At 47.0% G+C, this 13,438-nt stretch overlaps 1 protein-coding gene across 3 annotated transcripts in view; it reads left to right on the top strand.

Moving 5' to 3' along the window:
* The window catches only part of FRAS1 (Fraser extracellular matrix complex subunit 1), a 292,619-nt gene that overhangs the window by 100,625 nt on the left and 178,556 nt on the right, over window positions 1–13,438 (top strand). For all 3 annotated transcript variants that reach the window (XM_054031084.1, XM_054031085.1, XM_054031086.1), the window contains 3 exons: window positions 1,351–1,443; window positions 4,808–4,967; window positions 9,900–10,033. In XM_054031084.1, coding sequence (XP_053887059.1) covers window positions 1,351–1,443; window positions 4,808–4,967; window positions 9,900–10,033 — 387 coding nt within the window. The remainder of the gene's footprint in view (window positions 1–1,350; window positions 1,444–4,807; window positions 4,968–9,899; window positions 10,034–13,438) is intronic.

The raw sequence follows: 13,438 nt of genomic DNA, 5'->3' as shown, positions 1-13,438 counted from the left end.
CCACTGGCCGCCGTTCGCCGCTCCAGGCCAATGGGGGCTGCGGGAAGGGGCAGCCAGCACATCCCTGAGGCAATTCTTTGTTGCCTTTTCATGTTCTCAGCTACTTCATTGTGTGTGCGTGTGTGTGTGTGTGTGAGAGAGAGATGGTGGGGGGTTTGCTTGTTTCTGGCTTGTACAAGTAAAACTGTCTCTGTTTTGTTACTGTGGGCCTAATCATGAGGGATGCCGAGCACCACCCAGAAGGTACCAAGTATCCTCAGATGCTGTTGACATCTGTGAAATCCTTGCCAGGATAAGGTCTCATATCACATTCCTTTGTGGCATCTGTGTGGCATGCTGCCAGGGTTTGGGATATTTAAAACACATTTGGGAAGACTGGAATGAGAATGCACAAGCTGCTATGCACAACCCTTGGAGATGCTCCAGCAATGGAAGCAAAGCACCTCCAGAGCTTTTGCCAACTTTTTTACTAACCCTACTGCTGCACAGAATGTAGCAGCCAAACTATGCGCTATGCCTCTGGGAACACTGAGGGGGCAATATAAAATCTCACCAGGCAATATAATAAAGATGGTCAATATTTTTCAAATTTTGAAAATGTCACATTTTGGAACTTGAACAAAAATTGGGAATTTAAAAACAAAACAAAAAAGAAATCGATAATCAGTTAATTTCCCTTTCCTTTTTTCTCAACTAGCTCTAATTAGAAAGGAAGAAAATGTTTCCACTTATGATATTTTAAAAAAGTAATACATTTTAAAACAAGAAAACAAGTTTCCCTGAGATTACTTATGGATTAATCTTTTTATTTTTATTTTTATTATTATTATTATTATTTTGCCTTGTTGAGAGAGTCAGTTTTCCCCAATCATTTTCCTATCTGTCACTGAAACAGCTGGTGTCAGGGAGTTAATGAAGAGTGAGTCATACTCCAAAGGATTGTTTATGGCAGTGGTTCTCAAAGTTTTGTACTGGGGACCCCTTTCACATAGCAAGCCTCTGAGCGCGACCCCCCTAATAAATTAAAAACACTTTTTAATATATTTAACGCCATTATAAATGCTGGAGGCAAAGTGGGGTTTGGGGTGGAGGCTGACAGCTCACGACCCCCTGAGGGGTCCAAACCCCCAGTTTGAGAACCCCTGGTTTATGATGTGTATGTATTTTCCTATGCATATCTTGGGCATAAGAATGAATTCAGCATCCCAAAGCAATGCAACAGCTCTTCACAGGGAAGTCCTTGATTAGTAGCATTGCTTTTAAAACTGAGAGCGCCATGTGCAAGAAGAACCCCCCTGGAGTCACCCCTCCCACCTGTACTGCTCATAGGACTCTCTTGTATTTGTTCAGGGGGAAGTGCTCCGGATAGCCCCCAATACGTGCTGCCCTGAGTGCGCCTCAGGAACTGAAGGTTTTTGCCAGCATGAAGGCCAAACCCATGCGGTAAGTGCTCTTAAGTATCCATTGGCATTAACATTATTTTCCTTTTCTTAGCTCTCCGATTGTCCACCTAAATTCAGGGGCGGCAGCTTTGGCCTGTGCAAAGTCAGTGGCTGGTCAGGTGCTTCAAAAGCCATCTCCTAGACTTGACACAGTTGTAAAGCAAAGAACCTCCCCGCCAAGGTCACACCATGCTCAGTCCTGACCTTCACTCTGGCTTCTTTACCCCTAGAGGGACTGGAAAGCAGACAGCTTTTCCCAGCTGAGAGTCCCCCAGCGAATGTGTACTGGTCCTGCCCCTCTAACTCCTGCAGCCCCTGGTGGATTGGGGGGTGTTTGGGTCAATCCCCATCTCTGGGGCTACTCTAAACTTCTCCAGGGGCCACCCCCAGGAGCAGAGTGAAGTAAATGCCTCCTTCTGTCCCAGCTGTGCCCACTGGGAATAACTGAGGATTGAGGCCACTGCAGAGTAGACATTGTACAGAATCACGATGGAGGTATGGCTTAGGAACATGGCTGACAAGTATGTTTATGAAGAGCCCAGCGCCTTGGGACCGCATATCGTTCTCTAAATGCAGCGGCAGGGACGTGCAACGATTACCTCCACTTTTTATAGTGCATTTCAGGAGTGAGAGAGAATATTGATCAGCAATCTTTTTCTGAAAGTGAGTATCCAGGCCATTATAAATGTGATAAAAGAATCACCTCGTTAGTGACAAGTGGTCTACCCCTTGAAGCCCTTACCCACCTTACCAGTTCTTACTCGAGCAAAACCGTCAATGGGATTTCCCTATATAAGTATTGAGGAAGTAAGGAGGGGGTACGGACTATAGGATTTGGCTCATTGGTAACGGAGAAGCCCTTTTATGTAGCAACAAATCCTCAGAATCTCTACATTGTACACCAGTCCTGCACACCACACTGAAACCCAACTTGTTAATTGTTTCCCCCAAGCAAACCACTCTTTGTAGATCCTGTCTAGGGTAGAAGTTGCCTGGCTGGCACGTCGTTCTCTAGTTAAGTCAAGCTAAGCCGAGTTCTTTGAGCGTGGTCCTTGCGAATATCGCAAAACATTTAATTCATCTACTTGGCCAATATTAGGGCTACTTCAGACTCCACAGTGCATATGCTTATGACACGCGGGAACCGGGTCAGTGGAATTGTAGGCTCTTTCATACATGAAAGGTATCTCTTCAAATGAACTTTTGGGCAGATAACCAAGATGAAAAAATGGAGTGCTGCTGCCAACCAGGTCATGGAGAGAAGCCTTCATGTATTCACTAAGGAATGCTGGAATGTCCTCTCGCGGCTGCCTTTTCAATACAGCACTCTGTGGAAGGCAGCAAAAGGCACCATTAATCGTTGTTCCCCTCTCTCCCATTATAATTTCTCCCGCCATCAGATAATGGCCATAGGGGGAGTTTTGTTTCCTACAGTTTATGCAAAGGGAAAGCGCCAATTCACAATAGCCTGGCCTGTTTGGCTTAGAAGGGTGGAGAGTCTGGTGCATTCATTTATTCATTTAGCTGTGCTCTGTGGTTAAATGAGACAAGATAGTATTGTTGGAAGAAGAACTGAGTATTGAACTGTGCACGTTTGCCTTCTTCAAAGTGGAGGCTATAATTACCGTCAGAAACTTGCATTGTTAGATACTGACCTCTGCCATGAGACGGGATGTACACTTCTGTAACCTTGACCTATGCAAACACAGGCTGCAGGCGGGCCAATCCACCTCGGTAGTCAAACAGGCAACAGCAGAAGGAACAAGTGTCCATGTGATTAAAAAACCCACTGAGGTTCAGAGATGGTACTTATTGACAGATGTCCAATAACAGGCAGAAATGCTCTGAAAGGGGAATTCAAAAGAAGGATGGTTTAGTGGTTATGGCACTAGCCTGGGAGTTGGAAGATCTGGGTTCAATTCCTGGCTCAGCTACAGATTTCCTGGTGACCTTGGGCAAGTCACTTAGCCTCTCCATGCCTCAGTTTCCCATCAGTACAATGGGGATAATAGCACATCCCTACTGCACGGGATGTTATGAGGATAAATACATTGTGAAGTTTTCAGATACCATAGTAACGGGAGTCCTATAAGTACCATAGATAAGTTGTGGACTCTTCCCTCTGTCTTACTGAAGTGTTTTACTAATTGGCTGCAGTTGTTTTTGGCTCCTATTATGTTTTATTTTCATTTGTTTTGTTTTTTTTAATGGGAGAGATGTAACCATAGCTGCTGGAGTTGGTGCCTGCTGATTGCTGTCATGTGACTGTGGTATAACCTCTGGTATGCTTGACTCATGTCGCATAGGCCGGGAAATAAAGATCAGCCTCATGTCAGTACTCTCATGTGTCTCATCCTTACTATAGAGCCGGCTGCATATTTAGGAAGCATTCATATTTTAAGGGTACAGCCTAACGGTGGGAGCAGATTACATAAGGGAAGGTGATTATCTTTCTGTCAACGAGCCAGGCAAATGCTTTATGTCTTCATCGTTATTTTAGAACCATCTAGCCAGCAGAACTGTCCCCAGTAATCACCCCAGGAAAGAAAAGCTTACGCTGCAGTTGACAGCAGGTTTTTTCCATGCCCAACTTCCATGTTGCGTGTTTCACATAAATTAAAATTCTGCATTTCCCATTTCAAACAATTTCACAGCTTATATCCTTGCCTTCTGTGAGTGGTGATGCATGTGCTGTTGGACCTAGTAGAGTCTTCTAAGATGGTTTTCTGCTCGACAATGATCCTAAGGAAAGAAGATTCTGCGTATTGCGTTGGAGTGTACTGCAAAAAGCAGTGTGTTCCTTACTAGGCCAAACCCTGCTCATGAGAGCAGATCCAGCAGTTGGTGGGTAGTAAGGGAAGCAGGATCTGGCTTGTTGTGAGGTACACTGTAGTTTGTAGTTTAAGCTTAGGAGGACAAATATTGTCCTTGGATGTGTGTAGGTCCTACTGAACATTTTAATGGGACCCAGGTAGAGACAGAACAGTTGCAGCGTTGTATCTGGTCTGGACATGCCAGCTCAGCCCATCATACAGGCAGTCATGGGTGGGGAGAATGTATCCATTAGATGTAGGTCCTTTGGCCGAGATTATGCTATGTCTACGCCACCAGGGGGACCCTCTCTATTGGACTGATCCCAATGTGACTGCTATGCCCGTATTAGGACTACTTTGTCCCCATGTTGCCAGGAACAGTGGGTGCATTGCAGCCTGGAGTCTGGGCCATGAGTTACAGAGCCTGGGGATGTTTGCAGAAGAGGGAAGTTAGGCGCTGGTGCGGGGTAATTCACTGGAGCAAGGATTATTTCCAGGCTTGTTGGCTATTAAATTAGCTTACACATTTCCCGTGTTGTTTTTCCATTGCAGCATGGCATGGAATGGGCAAGCTCTGCATGCACGGTGTGCTCCTGTGCCAATGGGAAGGTTAGCTGTTCCCCCAAGTCCTGCCCACCCCTTTCTTGTGGCAGAGGGGAGCTGGAGTACATCGCCCAAGGAGAGTGCTGTCCCAAATGCGTGGGCACTGGTGGTGAGTATTTCGAAAGGGGCACCCCATGCAGTGAATTTGGCCTTAGTTAAGTGGCCCCAAGGAGTGGGGTCGACGTTGCTGCTCTGCACATTGGCTTAGTGATTAGGTGAGGCCATTTCTTCAGTCCTCAAATCAATGAAGAGTATTTTTCCCCTTTGCTTTGAATCCGTTTTCTTCAAGCTCTCCTGTGCAGTACCCTGCCCAAACACATATCAGGGTATGGAACTTCTCCGGATTCTCTTTTCACGCTGCTCATTTTGTCTCTTGTAGATAAAGGCTGACATTTCCAAAGCTGCCTAAGGGATTTGGAGGTGCAGATCCCATTCAAATTAAATGGGAATTGGGCATCCAACTCACATAGGTGTCTTTGAAATCTCAGCCTTAACCTAAAGGCAAAATCTCTTAAAGGCTGGTGAAATTATTGATTTTTTTCTCCCTCCGATAAATCAGGCCTTTTGCGTTTTGAGAAACACATAGTCTTATTTAAACCACACGCACAAAAATAATTCAAAAAACTTCATTTAAATCCACAGATGCTTCAGATTTTATACTTGCTTTTGAAGCTGTGTACTTATCCATCCTTTAGGGCCTATAGACTAAATTCAGCCCTCCATAAGAGGGGGGAACCTCTTAGACTCTACTTGAATTCACTAGAGTTGCAGCTGTTTATACCAGGGCTGAAACTAGCACGAGTCATATTCTTTGCAGTATATTAGCCACATGATATCAGCTGTGACATGCAGGCTGAACATACTCAAGGGTTGGACTAGTAAAAAATGTAGAAATGGTGCGAGTGAAATGTCAGTGGCCCTAGGTTGTCCGGCACATCTTCATAGCAGTGTCCACACTATTCAAACTTGTCTTGTCAAAAAACCTGACTTCAGTTTTTCATGAAATTACAAGTTGAGTTGATTAAGGATGTTATGCAGTTACCTTTGAGTTTTGTAAGGCATTTGATTTAGTGCTGCATGCAAGGCTGTCCCTAGGGGTATGTGGAAGTGATGGATTCATCTTCTCTGGAACCGACCGTGCTGGCCAATTGCAGCGGCCGGCGGGACCCCCACAAAGCTGGGAGGCCCGGGGTGGAAGTGACGGTTTCACCTCTTCCAGGACCGACCGTGCTGGCCAATCTCACCGGCCTGCGTGCCCCCCCCCCCAAAGGATGGGGCCCGGAGCGGTTGCCCCAATTTGCCCTACGCAAGGGATGGCTCTGGCTGCATCTCTCTTTAAAAAAAAAAAAATAGTTCAATACAATAGCAATAAAGAACACATTGGATAGATTGAGAATTGGCTAAGTGACAGATCTCAAAACCTGGTTATTAATGGGAATCCTCATCAAATTGGGGTGTTTCTAGTGAGTTTTTCCAGGATTGAATATTTTTATCAGTGATCTGGATGTAAGTTTATAGTCACTGCTGATCAAATTTGCAGATCCTAAAAGATTGGTGGAGTGATAAGTAATGGTGAGGACAGGGCATTCGTATGGGGTGATCTGGATCGCTTGGTAAACTGGGTCCTTTCAGACAAAATGAGTTTGAATACATCTAAATGCTAAGTTATACATCTAGAAACAAAGAATGCAGGCCATGTGTATCAAATGGACTATCTTCTAGAAAGCAGTGACTCTGAAAAAGGATTTAGGGGTCAGAGTGGACAAACAGCTCAACATGATACTATGCGTGATACTATGGTTAAAGGGCTAATGTGATCCTCAACCATATGAAGGAGAGTAGTGAGTAGGAACAGAGCAGTGATTTAACCTCGGTATATGGCATTGGTGAAACCTCTACTGGAACACTGCATCCAGTTCTGGTGTCAACATTTTAAAAAGGATGTTGAAAAATTGGGGAGGATGCAGCCAAGAGCCACAAATATGATTCGAGGGTTGGAGAAAATGCCTTACAGCAAGAGATTTAAAGCTCTCAATCTGTTTAGCTTATCATCAAGAAGATTAAGAAGTGACTTGAATACAGGTTGTAAGTACCTTCACGGGGAGAAGGTAACGGGTACTCAAGGGCTCTGTTGTTTAGCGAATAAAGACATAACAAGAAGCAATGGCTGAAATAGAAAGCCAGACAAATTCAAATTAGCAATAAGATGCACATTTTTAACAATGATTAATCAGTGGAACATACTACCGGGGAAGTGGTGGATTCTCCATCTCTGGATGTCTTAGAGTCAAGACTGTTTACCTTTCTGGAAGATAGGCTTTAGTCAGACACAAATTATTGAGCTTGATGTGGGGGTAACCTGGTGAATGTAATGGCCTTGGATATGCAGGATTACATCATCTACTGGTTCCTTTCTGGCCTTAAACTTTATGATCTATCCTGAACTTACTTCACAGCGAATATAGGTACCGTCTGTAGTTTGTAACGTCATATACAGATGTCAGAACCCAGAAGTAGATCTCAAAGCATGTCAGGACAATTTCAGGAGGAAGCATCATGGTTGATGCATTTCTTCAGTACTGAGATATCTCATTGGTTTAAATCTCAGACGTAACTTTGGAGTCTTACTATAATCCTTGGCCTTTCTGCTGAGGCTGTCAACATCAATTAGGTCATTTGTCCAGGGGTAATTAGATTGAGACCAGCAGTTTAGTGGGGCAAGGATCATGCTTTCTTTCGGGTTTGTAAAGCATCTCATACATCATGGATGCTACCAGAAACAAATAGATAATAAATAATAATTTCACACAGGACAGTGAATAATGAATGGGTTTTTTTAATATTGCAATTATTCTGGGTCAGCTTCATGGAGATGGCTCTTATAAAGTTCTTCCTTGCAGATGCTAATCAGTAGATGAATCATACATCTGCAGTCTTTTTTTATATGATTGTGAATGTCCATAAAGTCATCACACATGTGAAATTGTGCTGGTAGAACGTGAGAAACCAGAAAAAATGTGTACAGGTGAACGCTGTGCAGCCAAATGGAGTTAGTAAGAAAAGTCATGGTCTGATGCTACCTCTGGGCCTTCCAGGGGACAGAAGTTCCTAGAGTATAGGGGATGGATCTGAGATTAAAGGAGTTGGATGAGGAGAGGGAATTAAAGAAAACATGAACATGGAAACACAGAATGACTCACAGACTCATAAACGTTAAGGCCAAAAAAGACCATCATGATTATCGAGCCTGATTTCCTGCACATCTAGCCTGACCTCCTGCAGGCCACAGAATCTCACCCACCCACTCTTGTAATAGACCCCTGACCTCTGGCTGAGTTACTGAAGTCCTCAAATCATGCCTTAAAGATGTCAAGTTACAGAGAATCCACCATTTGCACTAGTTTCAACCTGCAAGTGACGCATGCCCCATATGTAGAAGAAGGTGAACACCTCTCTGCCAATCTGACTTTGGGGGAAATTTCTTCCTGACCCTAAATATGATGATCAGTTAGACCCTGAGCATGTGGGCAAGTCTCACCAGCCAGACATAGGGTTACCATACGTCCGGATTTTCCCGGACATGTCCGGCTTTTTGGGCTCCAAATCCCCGTCCGGGGGGAAAGCCCAAAAAGCCGGACATGTCCGGGAAAATCGGGACATGCCGGCCGGCGGTGCGGGTGCTCGGGGATCGGGCCGGGGGCTCGGGCCGGGCCTGCGGTGCGGTGCCTGGCCGGGGGCTCTGGGGCTGGGCGCTCGGGGGCTCCGGCGGGGCCGGGTCGGGTCGGCCGGGCCGGGGCCTCCGGCGGGGCCGGGTTGGGTCGGGTCGGCCGGGCCGGGGCCTCCGGCGGGGCCGGGTCCGGTCGGGCTGGGTCGGCCGGGCCGGGGCGTCGGGCTGGGTCGGCCGGGCCGGGGCCTCCGGCGGGGCCGGGTCCGGTCGGGCTGGGTCGGCCGGGCCGGGGCCTCCGGCGGGGCCGGGTCGGGTCGGCCGGGCCGGAGCCTCCGGCGGGGCCGGGTCGGGTCGGCCGGGCCGGGGCCTCCGGCGGGGCCGGTCGGGTCGGGTCGGCCGGGGCCTCCGGCGGGGCCGGTCGGGTCGGCCGGGCCGGGGCCTCCGGCGGGGCCGGTCGGGTCGGCCGGGCCGGGGCTTCCGGCGGGGCAGGGTCGGGTCGGGTTGGCCGGGGCGGGGCCTCCGGCGGGGTCGGGTCGGGTTGGCCGGGCCGGGGCCTCCGGCGGGGCTGGTCGGGTCAGGTCGGCCGGGCCGGGGCCTCCGGCGGGGCTGGTCGGGTCAGGTCGGCCGGGCCGGGGCCTCCGGCGGGGCCGGTCGGGTCGGCCGGGCCGGGGCCTCCGGCGGGGCCGGGACCGGTCGGGTCGGGTCGGCCGGGCCGGAGCCTCCGGCGGGGCCGGGACCGGTCGGGTCGGGTCGGCGGGGCCGGGGCCGGTCGGGTCGGCAGGGCCGGGGGCTCCGGCGGGGGGATCGGGGGCGCCAGCCGGGCCGGGGACTCGGGGGCCGGGCCGGCGGTGCCAGGCCGGGCCGGGGGTGGTGGGCCGGGGCCGGCACCCCAGGGCCGGGGCCGGCACCCCAGGGCCGGGGACAGCCTGGACCGCGCCTCCTCCCCCCCCCACACTCCCCCTTACCTGCTTCAGGCTTCCCGCGACTCAAATGTTCGCGGGAAGCAGGGGAGGGGGCGGAGACTTTGGGGAGGGGGCGGAGTTGGGGCGGGGCTGGGGGCGGGGGCGGGCCCCCGTGGAGTGTCCTCCTTTGGGAGGCACAAAATATGGTAACCCTAGCCAGACACCTGGGAAAGAATTCTCTGTAGTAACTCAGAGCCCTCCCCATCTACTGCCCCATCACTGGCCGTTGGAGATATTTGCTGCTAGGAGTTGAAGATCAGCTACATGCCATTGTAGGCAGTCTCATCATACCGTCCCCTCCATAAACTTATCAAGCTCCATCTTGAAGCTAGTTAGGTTTTTTGCCCCCTCTGCTCCCCTTGGAAGGCTATTCCAGAACTTCACTCCTCTGATAGTCTTAATTGTCTCTTAGAGTCCTGCTCCTTTGACGGCCAAATGTTTCGGGATGGTGAGGAGTGGCACCTCAGCCAGTGCTCCAAATGTGTCTGCAGGAATGGGGAAACTCAGTGCTTCACAGCCGAATGTCAGCCAATGTTGTGCAGCGAGGTAAGAACTGTCCTATCAATGGTTTGTGCAATTTATTAGCTTTTCCTTGCCATGGGAAATTTGCATTTCTCAAAAGAACATATTTGCTGGCAGGCTAAAGGAAAAACGATTCAGAAAAGAGGCGTTTGAAAATCATGTAGAAGTGTACGCTCCACAAAAAAATAAAAGCCCCCCCAAACCTCCAGCCATGTCCATTACAGGCTATTACAGACTAATATATTATAACCTCCAACCATATTACAGACTAATATATTGTAAACACTAGCTGTGCCTTTTGTTTTGTAATTCAGATAATTCTGTGGAGCTGGTCAGGAAATATTTTTTGATTCTGTGAACAATTTCGTAAAACGCAAAGGAGTTTTATTTAAATGTTTCTTCAAAAAATTTTTGAGCTTTTGTTGAAACCTACCGATTTTTATTGTTGTTGTTGACAAGAACCTTCCCACAATTTAGTTGAAAATGGATATTTCCCACCATAATTTCCTTTTTGATGAAAAAGCAATTTTTTTGTACAAAAATGTTTCAAACTAAAAGTTTCAGCCAGCTTTACAATATTACTCCCAAAAGGTGACTGTGTTGTCTACTGATTACAGCAAATCCTGGAGCCAGCAATGCTAGGGACATAACTTGCTCGAGTTCACCCAGCGAGTCAGTAATTTAGTCCAAATTAAAGAATCAGAGCACTTCTGGCTCCCAGTTCTTTGCTTAAGATGACAGTCATGATTCTCTAGTACCTACACAATGATTTTCACATTCAAAGTACTGTACATACATTAACTAAAAAAATTCCAGTATGCTGGGTAATCCAGATAATCAAAAGCATATTTAGTACTTTATATATTGTAAAATAATTTGATACATTTTATCTTTGGTAGATGTCAGGCAAAAAGTGCCAAAAAAGAGCAAGGGATCTGGTTGGACTTTTCACTTCCTGGGCTTCCCAACAGTGCTCATGTGCAACCACACTCATCTGCAAAATAAGAAACCAGCTTCTAGGGAGTTTGCATGGTTCTGCTTTACTGTAGTTCTCGAGATGCTGTAGTTTTCCTGATTTTTTTGTTTCTCCGTCAAGCGCATTCCAGTCGCAAATCCAGAATTGTGTCTCCGTTGGTGTGTGGTGAGGCAGGTTCCCACCTTAGAACTGGGAAAATAAAGCACCGATCATAAAGCTTTTTCCTTTAGTGCTCGCCAGCCTATGTGCTTTGGGACCAGGTGTTCATGTAATGAACACTGGCTCCTGTTTGAAAAAAGCCCAGCTGTTTCTCTGAATACTAATCACTTCATGCTTCATACTGAGATGTGTAATTAATATTACGAGATTAAGTGGTGTTGGTTAGAGCAAATTAAAGCAAAATCTCTAAATGTTTAGAATTTTTCCTCTTAAATGTACTTAAGTTATCCCTTGATTGATTGCACTAATGTTTAATCAGTTAGTCATTAAAACTTAATTAATAGAAACTGGAACCAGAACATTGTTGCCATGACGTATCTGAGACTAATCAGCTAGAAGCATCCAATTTAATGTACCAAAAATCCCCTTTAGCTAATTCTGATAATGTTCCATAGATTTCCTAACAAGGTGCCCTAATGGAAAACGCATTAGCAGTAATGGCAAGAATCCCATACTGCTCACGGTAACTATCATTTTTTCAGTGCTCTGTGCTTGTGTATTTATATCAATATTGCCCGGTCCAGGCTTCCCACAGCACACAACACACGGGTAGTTTCTCTCCTGCTACATCAGGCAGAATGGGAAGCAAGAGAGAGCTGTCCTTCAGATAGTCATGCGCTGTCCCTTCTCTCTAGTCTTTCTCCTGCCTCACTGCAGAGAAGGAACTTAGGAAGCTTCTGCCATTTTTGTCAGTGTTTTCTTCAGAGGGCTAGATCCCGCCAATCTCACTCAACTGGAGTAGTACTTTACTCCTTTATTCGAATGGCACTATCTGTGGGAAAAGGTACGGTCACTGTGTGTAATCAAAGGATTCGTTTAGCTCTCCATGCTCTGTACAGTGAGCACCATCAAAGAGCCAGGAGAGAAGAGGAAAAATGCACTTCTGTGGTGGCACAGGATACTTTTGCCCTGCAAGTGAAAGTTCCCTAGGCCTGACCAGCCAGCAGGCAGCTTCTGGTGGAACATGAAAAGAGTGGCTGGCAGTTTCAGCTCACTTCGCTGGCTTGTCTCCAGGGAGTGTAGTGGGAACAAGAGGTTGTCCCCAAAACCCAAGTCAGATAAAGGGTCATTTGTTAGAATTTCCCTAGCAAAATCCATGAATTACCACCATGAACTTTCCCAGGAGGTTTCTGGCTCTCCAGCCCATCCTTTGGAGGTTGGACATTAGGAAAAACTTCCTAGCCGTCAGGGTGGTTAAGCACTGGAATTAATTGCCTAAGGAGATTGTAGGGTTTCCATCACTGGTGATTTTTAAGAGCAGGTTAGACAAACAACTCTCAGGGAAGGTCTAGGTAATTAGTCCTGCCACAAGTGCAGGGGACTGGACTAGATGACCTCTCGAGGTCCTGTGATTCTATGAAAGTCATCTTTGTTCTCCCTTTGGAAGCTTGTGACTTACATGCTATCTCATGAAGCAGGAGCTGACATAATAATACTTAGCATTTCTATAGCACTTTTCATGTTCAGAACACCTTATGCATATTAACTAATTAATCTTCACAAGATCCCTATGCGGCAGGAGGTAGATACTGGTGTAAATATCATTGTCCCCATTTCACTGACAGGATACTGAGGGAGATACAGGATACAGGCAGAATTGTGCAGTTTTTAACTAAATGTGATTTTTAGGGTATGTCTGTACTTAAAATGCTGCACCTACACTGCTGTAGCACTTCTGTGTAGATGCTACCTATGCTGATGGGAGGGGTTCTCCCCACAGCATAGGTGAGCCATCTCCCCTAGAGGCAGTGGCTAGGTTGACAAAAGAATTCTTCCACCGATCTAGCGCTGTCTATGCTGGGCGTTAGGGCAGCTTAACTACGCTGTTCGGGTGTGGATTTTTCATACCCCTGATTGACATAGTTAAGCCAACTTAATTTTCTAGTGCAGACCAAGCCTTCGACTGATTCAGTTAAGCCATTGCAAAAGGCTGTGTGAACACTCTTATTGGTTAAAACCAGCAGGCTTATTTCATTTTCGTTTAAGTCAATTAGCAACAAGTTTAAACTAAACCAAAATAAGTCACTCTTAGACTGAAGTAAGTCTCTACACAGAGAATTGTACCACACCAATGTAACTAAACTGGTGCCAGTTTGTGTGTAGACAACCTCTGAGGCAGAGAGGTTAAGTGACTCATCCAAGGCCACAAAGTGAATCAGTCTAGAACCAGTGAATCAGTCTAGAACCAGGTCTAGACTCTAGATCTCTCCTAATTTCTAGTCTTGTGCCTAATC

Source organism: Malaclemys terrapin, chromosome 5 (assembly GCF_027887155.1).
Source record: "Malaclemys terrapin pileata isolate rMalTer1 chromosome 5, rMalTer1.hap1, whole genome shotgun sequence".
Taxonomy (NCBI): Eukaryota; Metazoa; Chordata; order Testudines; family Emydidae; genus Malaclemys; species Malaclemys terrapin.
Note: the sequence above shows the minus strand (reverse complement) of the source record. Positions and strands in the feature narration are given on the sequence as shown.